Source organism: Rhinolophus sinicus, linkage group LG01 (assembly GCF_036562045.2).
Source record: "Rhinolophus sinicus isolate RSC01 linkage group LG01, ASM3656204v1, whole genome shotgun sequence".
Taxonomy (NCBI): Eukaryota; Metazoa; Chordata; class Mammalia; order Chiroptera; family Rhinolophidae; genus Rhinolophus; species Rhinolophus sinicus.
In genome coordinates, this window is record NC_133751.1 from 11,825,646 (window position 1) to 11,840,150 (window position 14,505).

General features: G+C 38.9%; 1 protein-coding gene across 2 annotated transcripts; it reads left to right on the top strand.

Annotated features, from left to right (window-relative positions):
• Nucleotides 1–13,404: 13,404 nt before the first annotated feature.
• On the top strand, nucleotides 13,405–13,920 carry KRTAP11-1 (keratin associated protein 11-1). Of its 2 annotated transcripts, XM_074333129.1 has the most exons (2): nucleotides 13,405–13,813; nucleotides 13,844–13,920. In XM_074333129.1, exons 1-2 carry the CDS (start codon nucleotides 13,405–13,407, stop codon nucleotides 13,918–13,920), a joined length of 486 nt encoding a protein of 161 aa, XP_074189230.1. The 2 variants fall into 2 exon arrangements, with proteins under 2 accessions (XP_074189230.1, XP_019585834.2); XM_019730275.2 differs by having other exon boundaries at nucleotides 13,405–13,920.
• Nucleotides 13,921–14,505: the final 585 nt, after the last annotated feature.

Here is a 14,505-nt window from a genome sequence, read left to right on the forward strand (position 1 = left end):
ATAGAAGGGAATATATATTATAAAAAGGGATTTAATAAGAAGAAAAAATGAAAAGTCTGAGCATATGAACAAGTAATCAAGGTAGATATTGAAAATATTTGTCAAAAATTACTTTCTGAAAATGCTTCGGGCCCAGAACACTGAGTTGGTAAGTTCTGTTACTCTGTTAGGGACATACAAGGACAAAGATCAGTGTGTTGTTGCCCGCTGAACTCGCTGGTGGCACACAAATAGCTGACATTATCTTACAAACTAGTATTAACCAAATTAGATTATGGAAGTAAAAAAAAAAAAATTAAAAAAAAAGCCAAAAAGCCCTCATTTTCAAAAATCTCAATATTCTAATAAGTTTCTGGCAAATTAAATTCCAAAAAATTACAGAGTTACATGTAAAAATAAACTTATTACAAAACTAGTAAAAAAAAAATGGATAAACATTTTTGAGTGAGGAAGGTCTGTTTAAACATAATAACAAAGGTAGAACAATAATTCATAAATGTATGTTAATAATACAATGATTCAAGTTAAAATATACGAGCCAAAGAGGGAAAAAAAAATTGCAAACCTCTGTCAAAGTGCTCATATGTTTAACAAGTAAATTAAAATAAATGAATGCCTTAATAGAAAATTAGGCATATTTGCAAGCAGACAATTCACCAAACAAATTGATGAACATTACAAACACACAAATGCACAAACAAACAACTTAGCTTCTTTGGTGATTGAATCATTAGAAATTCAAACAGCTGCTTGGTATCAAGCTATGATCAGTTCATTTTAACCAGGTGGAAGTCCAAAGTTATTTAGAAGATCATGTTATATTTATTAGGCTTATATTCTTACATCAACCCTGACTCTGAGTTCCTATTTCCAGGAATTGTTTTGGGAATCTATCTGATGCACGCTAATTTTGTCAACATTGAGTTGACCAAATGTGAAAATCAGGTTCTTCTTCACATACGTACACACACACACACACACACACACACACACACACACACACACACTGTGAAGCATTGATGGATATCAAGGGGGAGGAGGAAGTGAGTGGAGGACTTTATGTAGCAACAACTTGGACGATTTCAAGTTGGAAAACAGATACTCCTTGACATATTCTTCACATCACCACCTTCGGGGGAATTTTTGTGGCCTTTTTTCAGTGAAATGCCTCAGCCTTCCAATACTGGATTGGCTCATTTCTTTCTTTTCCATCTGTGCTATCTGGGACCTCTCTCTCCTTTTTCTCCGTACTCTCTCCCTTTGGTCCCAGCCATTTCTCTTGTGCTGGTGGCAGAGCAGCTTAGCAATCTGTTGCCTTGGTTTCTGCTGACAGTGGTGCTCTGAGCGTCTCATCTTCTCCCCCCAGGAGCTTATCAAAGCGGTTTCCTAAACAAGATAGTTCTTTAAGAACAAGGGGCTGGCTAGTAGGACAATAATGGTTTTGCCTCAATATTAAGACCAAACAGGAGACTTTGAAAAAGGGGTTTGCTTTGGCTGTGGGCTGCTTTAGACTACCCCCTAACGCTCCCTACCAATATTTCCTAGGGACATTTGTTTGGTCTACACTGTCATTAGAATTACTTTGGACAAGTTTGAAAATCTCCAAGTCAAGTATTATTTACCACTTCACTAATCCTCTTTTAGAGTTGGAGGTTACCCTTGTCATCATGGTGACCACTGACAACCAAGTGACCTGTTCTTGGTCACAGCTATAAAAATTATCAAGAAATCGAATGCACTTTACTCATAGCTAGCACAGAATTTGAGAATTTGTGTTGGAATCTTGAGCTCTATGCCTGATCTAAAAGTATGAAACTATAACTCAAGTTAGTTGGGTTCTATATTTCATTAAGTGCATGCTATATACATATAGCTAAAAAGTTCTTTGCCGTTAAAAATCAACTGTAAATTTAAATAAGTTAAAATATTTATTTGGGAAAAATCAGACCCCTACAAACACTTGACTTAAAGAGAAAGGGAGATAGGGAACAATTATTTATTGAGTACCTATACATCCCAGGTATTATCTTATTTAACCCTCAGGCAAACTCTAGATAGTAGTCCTGTTATCATTTCCATTCACAGATAAGGAAAGAGGCTTAGGGAAGGTAATGCTTTGTTCAAGTCATACAGCCTAATTTTCAAACATAATCTTCCCAGAGAACTATGAGATAATTTACAAACTATGAGATAATGGTTTTGACATGCTTAATTTAAATTATACAAATTACCTGGGTAATTGAGTTTTCTATGATGGAAATCTGGTAAGGCTGTAGAGAAATGGGAATTTTCAGTCTTTCTCCAGAAGTCCCTTGGTCATCCTGAGTCTCGGCCACGCTAGCTTTAAATGTTTTGTATTTCTGCTTGTTTTTTGGTAATTATAGTGGTTGCTTTTGAAAAGACATTTTTCTTTCTTTAAAATCTTGTTGCTAACTTCTAGTCCCATTGTGACAGTTATAGCCATGACATTGACTTTCACCGCTAGACGGATCACTGAAGTTAAGGCACTCTGTTAATTGGAAGAGGGTGAATGTTAATCATTTTAACTGTTATTATGATATTTTCAGTGCCAAGAGTGCTCAGAAGGCTTTTCGATATGGAAATCCACCAAACGATAATTGGAAAATTTTACTCCTTCCTTGTGCAGTTATAATTTAGAGGTGAAAATAAGTACAATACAGCTAAATGGAATTATTAGTTGGTGTCAAACATTGTAACTGTATATGCTATGACTAATGTCATTCCCATAGCCTCCTCCTAAGGTGTTTGTAAGAAATTTGAAGTACAGCACAGATGCCTTACCATCACTTTGTACAATTTAGAATTTACTTTTTCAGTTTTAATGTCCTCTATATAAATAGAACAACCTAACTGTGTTAACTCTTAATTTACTTACCCTTAAGACATGAAAATCATTGCTCCGATTTTAGGAAGTGTAAAGTCAGCATCAGATTTAGGTAGGTGGCTGAAGAGTATAGCAAGATTTTTTTCTTTATCTATAATTCTCTTTGGCTGGATTCCAGTGAGTTATTTGAAAGTGGCAAATTCTCTTACTGACATCCCAGAGCCAAACGTTTACTTTATGTCCCCCTCAGTTTTGCTTCTCCCTGTACTTATCTGTGAATGGCATTTCTGATTCCTTGAAAAAAAGACCAACAACCTTGAATCAGCAATTGCCCATTTTCAGTTTTGAAAATTCTCTGGAACTTAATATCTCTTGGAAGCTTAGTCACTTCATCTCTCCTTACTTTAAGATAGTTGGGATGAAAACTGTTTATAACACTCAGTGACAGTTTGCTTCCTTGTAGTGCTTTTTATGTGTGAATCACAAAGCCTTCTGCAAACCATAACTCAGTTCTTGCAGCAAACTGGGGAGTGGGTCCCATTAACGCTGTTTTATGGGTGATCATGAAACAGGCCCAGGGAGTTTCAGTGAGCAGCCTAAGATAAGGCAATGAGTCAGCAGGAAAGTCAGGGAAAGCACTTGTGGAACTTGTGACGTGAGCCCTGAATTTGATGCCGTAAGAAGAGTGAAGAATTAATAAATGAGCGAGATAAATGGAGATCCATTTGAAGAACTGTTTTGCAATGAACAATAATTTTTCTGATGAATTATTTAAATTGTGCATTAGCTTAAGCGAACCTGAAATTGCAGTACATTTTTTTCCTGGCAGCTCATCATGGCATACAATTTTTTTGGTAAATTGACCTTTGAATTTAGCATTTAAATTTGTGTATAAATGGAAGGTTGCAGGACTCCTAGAAAGGTAATTTTTGGTGGCCTTTCTAGGAGTCTGATATGTGATGTAGTTAACTAAAGAGGAAGATATTTAAGCCATGCAGGTATGTAGAAACTACAGTGGGAGATGTAAAAAAATAATTACAATTGATACATCATAATATTTAGGTGTGCAACAATGATCAATTAAAAAAACTGGAAGCCATACATAAAGGTCATTTAGTCAGTCTAACCTCAGCTACACTTACAGCGTCGTACTTAAGAGAGAATTCTATTTGCTAAAATACTCGGAGAAGGAGGACTTCATTAGCTAATACTAGAAAATGGTGTGTTACTGAAATGTGTACCACTGTCTGTTTCAGGTGAAATGATTGTCATCTAGGGAGGCAGACTGGGCCTATGTCTGTCTGCACTTTGACTCAAGCCACCAGAGGACCAGGGTCTGCTCCTTAGTTTTGCCTCCTAAGCCTGTCAGTTCCCTCATGGTTAGCAGACTCTCAAGGACTGAGTCAAGTTAGCCCCACTTGAAAGAGGTCAATGTATAAACTAGAGTGGAAATTTAATTCACATTGAAATCAGATTAGCTTATTTGTGTTGGATCTTAGTGCATTCTATTTCTAGGAGGCTGGGTCAATCAGAAAACCAAGTTAATAAAAGAATTGTACTTCAAGAGTCTAGTTCAGCAGTTGGGTCGTCTGGATGTTATATTGATTATATCTGAGAAAGATGTATTTGCCTAGTGGACAGTGAGAACATCTATCCGACTGACCCGATGTCCTTCAGGTCTGTACCCTTCTGCAATGACTATATTACCTTTGACATGTTTCCATTAGTTGGGTTGCAGGTTCTCTAATGATAATTTTCATTTCTCCTGGGTGTTGAATTATGGAAAACAATATAGTCTGAAAAAAAAAAGCGAAACCATTTAGAAGCCATCTTTTCAAAAGTTGATTATTTCTCAATATATCCACACATTTTATCTCTTTCATTTTAGATTGAGTTTCATTAACTTCTATTATCATGCCCATCTTCTGAATTATATTAGGTTGGTGCAAAAACAATTGCGGTTTTTGCAATTATTTTTACATTTTAAACTGCAATTACTTTTGCACCAACCTAATAGTTCCCGTTTCTGGGACGGCATTAAATTTATGACTCCTCTTATTCTTAAGTAACATATAATACATAATTTAATCCCCCATATTGCAAATTAATCATTCCTTTTATCTCTTTCTAGTTATATTTGTGTTTTTTTCTCTTGGGCCCAACTTTTTCAACACACTTGCTAGTTTTGTGCCTCTTTGAATAATATCTAAATCTGAAAGCTTCAGAGCCCAAAGTCATTTTTACTGTGGAGCGCACAGTGGGTTTCTGGGCAAAGAGAGAAAAGTTAGTGGCTGTGTTGATATCAAGAGGGGAAAAAAGGATACTGAAGCTAAGGGATGGAGTGAAAGATGAAGTTGAATCAGGCCTAGCTGATTCTTTCCCTGTAGGTTCATCTTATCAACTTTTAGTTCTTTTGTTATTTAGCAAAAGCAACTGCTGGCTCAAGGGTCACTTCAGAGTTCAACATCACAGATAATTATGGTCAGAAAAGCAAGGACTGAGCAATGTTGTATGATTAGTCTAAGAATACTGACCTTTATCTTGAGTTGTGACCTTCTTTACCTGTGGCTAAGTTGCATGCAGGGAAAGACACACTATCTTAAAACACCAACGATGTTTGTGCTCAATTTCACCCTTACCCTAAATAATGGGAATTCAGTAACAGTAAGAGACATCCTGAGGAAGCCAAGTGTTAGAATATAAAATTGTGCAGAAAATGGAAGGCTGTCTAACAGTGGGGAACAATTCACTATCTCAGCATTTCTACCGGCATTGGATATTCTTCCAGTATTAATTCCACCGGCATAATTTTCAATTCACAACAAATTGCAAAAGAATTGCATGTAAAATATGAGACTGCATAGTCTTCAAAGAGCTGACCCTTCTAGCCTGGTAGAGTTCCCACAGTTTCAAACAACTCCTGGGGCTTCTGTATGCCTCACTACTTCATCTGTTGTAGGAGGCGCTGGATGCACACGTTCTCTACAGACTTGGGATGTCGTAGTGTTTAATGAGAAATAAAACCAGAAGCAAAGATTACTTGTGAGTGGCTGATGCTATTAGAAAATACTGAGAAGGGTTTTTAGCCAGTTTCATTGCATTTGGGTCATAGGCCTAGGCAAGTGGCTGGAATCCCAACTCAAAGACTTGTCAAATTGGGGAATTACAGGGAGCACTTGAGGTGATTGTATTGGTAATAATTCTTGTAAGAATCTCCTTCACAGAGGATTCGCAGGGCATCATTAACTATCTGTCTATGCTGAATATTTCTAATAATACAGAAAATAAAATTCAGATTTTCTGAGAGCAAACTAAATCCATCTTAGGGATTTCCAGTTACGGTATCCTGGAAACTTAGGGAATTGAGTAATTTTAACTTCATGGCCCAAACATTATTTTCAATCCTGTATGCTCATCCAGAATTTTGCCACTTCCCCACTAGCAAGTGGAGTCTATTTCACCTTTCCTCAGATGTGGGCCGTTATGAAGCCTGATACATAGAGTGTGGCAAAGTGATGTTGCTCGGCTTTGGTGCCTAGGTCAGAAAAAGCACGATAGCTCTGCCTATCTCTTTTTTTGGATTCCCACTCTGGAAATCAGCCACTGTGTGGGAGAAGTCCTGGCCACACAAAGCGGCCATGTGTGGGTATCCCAGCTCACAGCAAGCATGAACTGCCATACACACAAGAGAGTGAGCTTTCAGACAATCACAGCCCCCAGCTTTCCCGTGGCCCCTCTGCTTCCTACCAAGACAATCCAGCTTTGCTGTGCATTGCCTAGATGCCCAAGCCACAGAATCCGGAGACACACTAAATGGTGGTTTTAACCACTAAGTTTTGGGGTAATTTCTTACAAGGTAATTGGTAAGCAGAAGAGGGGGTCTGGTTTGGGGAGTGTATTTATATGTGTGAGTGGGTATTGTTAAGTAGTCACATTCTCTGAACTAACATGAGTTAAATTAAAAAATAAATTCATTAAACCACTTAAAATATTTTTATTTAACTATCTATGAAAGCATCTTATTAAACCTTTTAAATATTTGTTAAACCAGGACCATGATTTTTACTGTCAATTTTTGCCATGTTTTCATAGTAAGCTCATCATTATTCATCTCATATTTTTATTTACAGTAACTCTCTAAACAAAAAGGCCTCATTCTATGTCATGATATCTGTGAAAATGTGGTTTGGATACTCTAGCCATGTTTCTCAAATACATCGAAAAATAATACATGACAATTAAAACTAAAAAGTCTTTGTCCATTTCCTACCTGAAATTGTGCCACATTCCATAGTTTAGTGCACATCTCACCTTACAAAAAAGTGTCCTTTATTTTGGAAAACAACTATGACATCAAACTGACCACAGACAATAAAAGTCTTCAACCCTTTAGTGTTTGGTGTGTCAACACTTAGGGACTAGCCTACAAGTGTGGTAAGGAAACAGTGTGCTTGACATTACTTGGAAGAAATGGAAAAACCTGCTTGCAATCCAGCTGTGGTTAAAGACTTTTGCAGTTTCTTATTTGGTCATTTCAGAAATGGCTCTAAAAATTTAACTACTACGTCTTTGATGTTCAGTTTGTGAACAGAATTGTTCCTAGGACTTCATGAACAGAGGCATATCTGTTCCTTTAGGGGCTCTGCACTAGAATTAGAAGGACTGGTTATTTTTCTTAACGCAAATAGAAAGTGTTTGAAACTCAGTGTCTTTCTTTATTTTTTATACTTCATTCATTCATTCATTCATTTTCAATTACAGTTAACATTCAATATTATTTTTTATTAGATTCAGGTGTACAGCAGAGTGGTTAGATATTTATATAATATACTAAGTGTTCCCCCCACCCCCCAATTAGTCTAGTGCCCCTCTGGCACTATACACAGTTATTATAATACTATTGACTGTGTTCCCTGTGCTACGTACTATACATTGCCTTGACTGCTTCGTAACTGCCAATTTGTACTTCTTAATCCCTTCACCTTTTTAACCTGTCTCCCAGCCCTCCTCCCATCTGGCAACCATCAGTTTGTTCTCTGTATCTGAATCTGTTTCTGTTTTGCTTGTGTATTTTGTTCTTTAGATTCCACATATGAGATCATATGGTATTTGTCTTTCTCTGTCTGACGAATTTCACTTAGCATAATATCCTCTAGGTCCATCCATGTTGTTACAAATGGCAAGATTTCATTCTTTTTTATAGCAGCGTAATATTCCATTGAATATATGCACCATCTCTTCTTTATCCAATGATCTATCGATGGGCATTTCGGTTATTTCCATGTATCAGCTATTGTGAATACTGCTGCAGTAAACATAGGAGTGTGTATGTCTTTTCAAATTAGTGTTTTAGATTTCTTCAGGTAAATATCCAGAAGTGGAATTGTTGGGTCATATGTAGTAGATCTGTTTTTAATTTTTTGAGGAATCTCCATACTGAAACTCAGTGTCTTAATCTGAGTTACCCTAAAAGCAGAGTTTGAGACAGTTCTTTTGGGAATTTTATTCCAGGCAATGTAGTGCAGGGGGCGTGAAAAAGAGGAGGTGGGAAAGCCACCACAAGAAAGTGTTATCAAGTTGGCCACCATTGCAAGCGACTTGTGCACAATTCGGCAGGACCTAGAGGATGAAAGGTGGAACCACTTGTCTATTGGTTTTCAGTCCTCAGATGGCCCCACTTCTGGATGGTACACACATGAGTGCAGAGTACATTAGCATAGACTTTCCTTGCCAAGGTATCAGATCAGATCTTGGACCGGAAACAAGAAGTAGGTGAGTGGTCCCAAAGTGAAGGGAGCAGTGTCTGGATGCACCAACATGACGCTAGTTCAGCCTGTGCAAAGTGAATGCAGTAAGAAATGGGGTGAGACAACTTTGAATCAGTGTATAAGAATGTCTGACACACCTGGCCAAGACCCTCTTTCTCTGGGACTTAGTTTCTCATCAGTCAGATGAGCGAATTGGACTAGAGGACTGTAGGGTCCAATTCTGATAGTCTGAGATGCTGCTGGTCTAATGCCACACTCCCAACCTTCTGGATCAGCAGATCAAAGCAGGAAGGGTTGTGTTGGAAGGGCATAAGCCCAGGTCAGCTAGGTGATGGTAAAACAAGACCAACCTTACTCTTCTCCTGTCTCTTACATTGCTCCTAGTACCCTCACCTATCTGGGTACCTTGTAAACCCTGAACAATTCTGGATCAGGGAAGGATAATGCATCTTGAGTGACATGGAGCCTTCACTCTCAGGCATTATACATAAACATTGCTCATATCTGGTCACAAGTGGGTTCACCTCTTCTTACCTGAAAGCCTGGGACTGGAGCACATGCCAGCTACACGTGGGCTTTCCTGCATGAGAGTTGTTTGTAATAAAAAAACTTGGGATTTCACTCACCTTTGTTGACAGTAGCCTCGTTTTGATCCCCAGTGAAGGTACACATGAAAAGTTACATGAATTTGGAAATAGGCATCAAGAGAAAGAGAATGGTGGTTCAATTTAGGATTTCTCAACCTTGACGCTATCCTCTGAGGATTTATTTTTATACAAGTCATGTAGCTGGTGATTGCTATTTTCAAGTTCAAAAATCAGCAACTATTTTGCTGGTTTTTGCTTGCTTCTTTCACCTTCTGCTTTTTGCGCTAGAGCTCCCTCCAGCCCCAAAGATTCAAACCGTTTTATGATTGATGCTTTTTGAAAAGAGGTTGGGAAATGAATTTCTGTTCAGTTTTGTGGTGCAAATCACTCAGCCTTTGGGGGTTTATAATGTCTTGGTTAATAAGGATTCTGGAGATTCAACCCAGAGGTCTGTGTGAAGTTGGAAAAGAAGCAGAATAATTCAGGCAAATGTATTTAATTTTTAAAACAACCATTATGTTCTGTCCTTACATTTTTGAATTCTCTTCTGTATATCTTAAGAGATAACGAGTAGCTTCAATTCGAGGGTATGAGCATCTTGAAAAAGTGCAGAATGACAAAATCTCATTTTATGCTTATTAATTTTTCAGCAAATTCACTATTCCTCCATTTGATGGGACCAAGCTTTTTTTTTTCTTTTTTTTTTTGAAATGGCTTTGGTCAACATTATTACCAACTCTGATGAAAAATATCCTTCCTGCATGTCAAACCTTCAGCCCCCCACACATGCTTAATTCATTTTACTCTCAAACGCTTGGCCTATAAGTGCTGTGATTTAGTTTTGAGTGAAAGAATTGCTCATTTCCAGTCTGTGATAATTATTGTACAAGGCGTAGATTGTTCTATGCAAACGAGAGCAAATTATCCATCAATGATGAAGATAATGGGCAGTAGTTCTTTAATCTCTCCTCCTCGGCTCTCATCACACCCTCCCCTCACTTCACACTCTGCAGACATGAGAATAATCTTTAAAATCCTTTCGCTGCGCTGAAGTTTCATGTTCCACTGAGCTACATAATGATAGCTGCTGGCCATGTAATTTTTTCTTACATTCCAATGAAAGGATGATTTATTGATTTCATTTAACAACATTGTAGAATTAGAACTGTGTAGAGATTCTTCAAGCTTCATGTAGTTGTCAGTGCAAGTTTCTTCACTTTTGTCACTTAGTGAATCCAAATGCAGTCTAATGTTTGCATCTAAAAATTGAATGCACCAGAATATTAAGTAGCTTTCCTAACTCTGCAGTAAATAGTGTAAGACACCAGTTTCATGCGTTTTCCAGAGAGCCTGCCATTTTGCAGGTGTTAAATAGAAAACAACCTATTGAGTAGATCTAATTGCGTAAAGAAATCTATTTGTTTTGCTTCCTTTATGACTAGAAGAGCACTGTTTGTGAAATATCATCTTAACATGATCTCAGAATTTGTGAATCTTGTTTTTTTTAAAAGGACTTGCCACCTAGGCCTGAAAGATCAGTTCACTTCTCTGCTGTTCTCTAACAATTAGTTGTATGCATTACCATGAGAAATAATTGCAATTTCAAATTGTAGCTTCAAGCTGTTGAAGGCTTTCTTTCTTTTCCTGCGTTGTATGGAGTGACCTTACATTTTATTCTAATGAAGTAACAATTTTCAAAAGTATATAGAATGAAAAAACATATGAAGTGTAAGGACACCAGTGCTTGTAACTTACTATTTTAAAATTTAATTGTTTTTTTTTGCTGTTAATCGGTTGATGAAACAAGGAGAGAAATCAAGACTACATCCTTTTTAGTATCATCAATGGCATATCGATTGATTGATTTTTTTTTAAATAAATTTTTGCTCTAACTTTAAAGAAGGCATCTCATCATGTATAAATATCCCCAAGGCAGCTTGACAGCTCATGGCTTTATTTGAATTTCAACTTGGTCAAATACAGACTGCGTGACTGTGGTAAGCCTTTCAACCTCCTCGAGCTACAGCTGCTTCACGGGACATGATAACCTACCCCATTGAGTTGCTGGAAGCATTCAGTGCAATGGTGTATGTAAGCCTCTAACTTAGTGCCTAGAAGAGAATCACGTGCTCAAAAAAATGTTCGTTTCCTTTTCTCCTGAAGCTGATGGAAGATGTTTTCTAAGTTCCTTTTATTTGTAATTTTTGACATCTGGTGGAAAAGAGGAATCAAGACAGAGTAATGATTTATAAAACTCTCCACCATTCCAGAAATGTGGCAATGGGTACTGAAAACTACTGTATGACTTTGCTACTGACTTCATTTTGTCACTTTGGTCACTTGATTAATCTACAAGATTAACTAGTTTTCCATAGCAGCCTATGAGCGCCTGGCTGATAGAAGCCTGTAAACTACACATCTATTTTAAAACAAGCAAACCAGCCTCTGTGGCTGGGGAATCTGACCTTTAAGCACCAACTGGGATATTTCTCATGGTGGGAAGAGCATAGTTAAAACATTGTAGAAAGTAGTCAGCTTGTTAATTTTTCCCTCTACCTGAGAACACGCCACGAGTCACCATGGGAGAGACAGTCTGATCTCTGGGAACTATAATACAGCTCACAGCATAGCATCATCTTGTTTGGGTGTGTTATTAGCCTCCAATTAGAGACTCAGGGAGCTCCCAATGTGGCTTCAGTGGAACAAATAGAGATGAATGAAGCATTTTGCAAAGGGACTTCTGATGAATTCTAACGTAAAACCTGTTTGCTTTGTGGGTATTTAGAATGTGGTCTACCTACAGTCCTCAAATGGATGGAAGTTCATTATTGTCTGTCTCTTTTTTTTTTTTTTTTTGTCTGTCTCTTCTACCCCACATAAGGCAGTTTACGAAATGAGTCAGATCTTACAGTGATTTTGATGTAGAAATATCACTGGCCACTTAAGTGATGTTGAAGTGACTCATTTTGCCAGAGTTGAACTTATTGTGTACAGGTAGACAAAAAGGATGTCATTTTGAGGTTCAGAATTGACTATATTGTAGTGAGATGGAATAAAGGAGAATGATATCCTTATGTATTTTCCCCAAGAACAAAAACAATTATTAAATAGTATAGCACCCTGTTCACATATCCGTTCACTACTAACTATTAAGTGCCTGCTTCCTTCCACCCTCTCCTGCCTTGATCCCCTGATGAAGACAATGACCTTCAAGAGCCTTTGATTTGTCCATGATGAAAATGCATCCTATCTATAGGTATTTGTGTGAAAACAAATATCCTTTGAATATATTGGGCATCTTGGGAGAAAAACACTGTAACCTTTTAAATTAACATTATAATAATTTAAAAATTTGCTAAACCTGTTCCTCTGGCATATTGAGTCTTATGAGTCACTGATCGATTGTCATTAGATTAAAATTTTTAGGAATAAAGCTTATCCAGTTTACTTAGAAAGAGACTTGGCTGCACATGCAGTCTGACTTAATTAGCTTCTAATTTGCTTTGGTGCTTGAACAGAAAGGTGAGTCCCGCTGCCCTCTAACCTTCCTGCTAGCATCATGCTTTGGTCACTTGATTAATTTTCTGAACCAGCTCTTACTCTGTATATAAGTCTTTGTGCCTTTTTCCTGACAGCTGTTGTCATTGTCCTCTTGGAGCATATTCAGGGAGGTTCCTTGTCCATTAGAAGCCCCGTTAACTATGGAAGAATGACTGATTAAGTTATACTTAAAACATATTAAGTGCCAACAACAAACCAAACAGAGTGTAGGTTTGTAATTAGCCGTGCTCAGAAGGGAGAGTGTGTGATGGTAGGGTGCTGGTATTTTTGGTGTTACTGTCGGGTCAACACTTGTTGTATCCACGCAAGATGAATAAGGGTCAAAGTGTGGGCTGTGATGACCAATAGCTTTGAAGCTGTCCACCAACCTTCATCCTGGGCCTAAGCACAGTGCAGCAGCCTTATGATTTAACTGCCAAACTACTAAACTTTCTTTATGAGGATGAAGGCTTCTCAAGAGACAATTAACTTGGAGATTCACAAGAGGTTCTGAGGCAGGCTGGCCTGAGCCAAAGAAGCCAAACACACAGGAGTGGGAGCCCCACCCACCAGCAAGGATATATAAAAGCTCAGGAGCCTGCAGTGACATTCACAGTTCAGGAGCCAGCTTTAGCAAACTCCCCGCAGCTCTCTGCCTGGCACCATGCCCTACAACTGCTCCACAAGGAACTTCTCGGCCAGGCCTATTGGAGGACCCTGCACCATTCCCGTGGCTCCAGCTGCCACAGCTTCTACTCAGGAAGTCGACTGCTTGAGTGGCATCTGTTTGCCTAGTTCCTTCCAAACTGGCTCCTGGCTCCTGGAACACTGTGGTCAGGAGACCTGCTATGAGCCTTCTGTGTGCCAGCCAACCTGCTACCCGCAAACTTCTTGTATCTCTGGTCCTGGACCGATGACTTACTCGCGACAGACCACCTGTGTCTCCAATCCCTGCTCAACTCCCTGCAGCCGGCCACTCACCTTTGTCTCCAGTGGCTCTCAGCCCCTGGGTGGCATCTCCACTGTGTGCCAACCAGTGGGAGGAGTCTCCCCTGTGTGCCAACCAGTGGGAGGTGTCTCCCCTGTGTGCCAACCAGTGGGAGGTGTCTCCACCATCTGCCAGCCAGCCTGTGGTGTCTCCAGGCCCTACCAGCGGCCCAGCTGCCGAAGAACTTGCTAAGTGTGTAGGAGCCAGTGAGCGAATCAAGACTTCATGACCTGCCAGCTGTGTTTCCAGGATCTTCCAGTTCGCTGTCTGTCCTTGAATAACTCTTCATCGCTGACCCCTATTCCAACTGCCTGATTGCTGGCTACCAGCCCTGAATAAGCTGCCTTTGGCAATCTGTGATTTTTCTGGCCAACACCAACCTTATTTTAAGTGTTGATCACTGGTGGTATATATGCCTCTGGATATTTCCAGAAACTTTACCACCCACGCCATAGTCTCTGGTGGTTTTGACCTGTTTTGACCTTGCTGCTGTGTCTCCTGGCTTCTGATTTTTTTTTTTTTTCGGTGTGGAGGGGGGTCCTCTGGAAAAGGGAACTTGTCTCACTCTGTACTTTTCAATAAACCTGCATTACTTGGCATGGCAAACACATGTCTCAATAGAGTTCTTTATTTGTGAGGGTTTTTATTGTCTATCAATCGTCCTTTGCTGATCAAGGCCTGGTTTCCTTTTCTGAGAACAGTATCTGGGTTCAGTCATTATGTATCAGGAGAAGCAAGGGAGGATCTTATATTCTTCTTTAATAGAGAGTCTTTGGA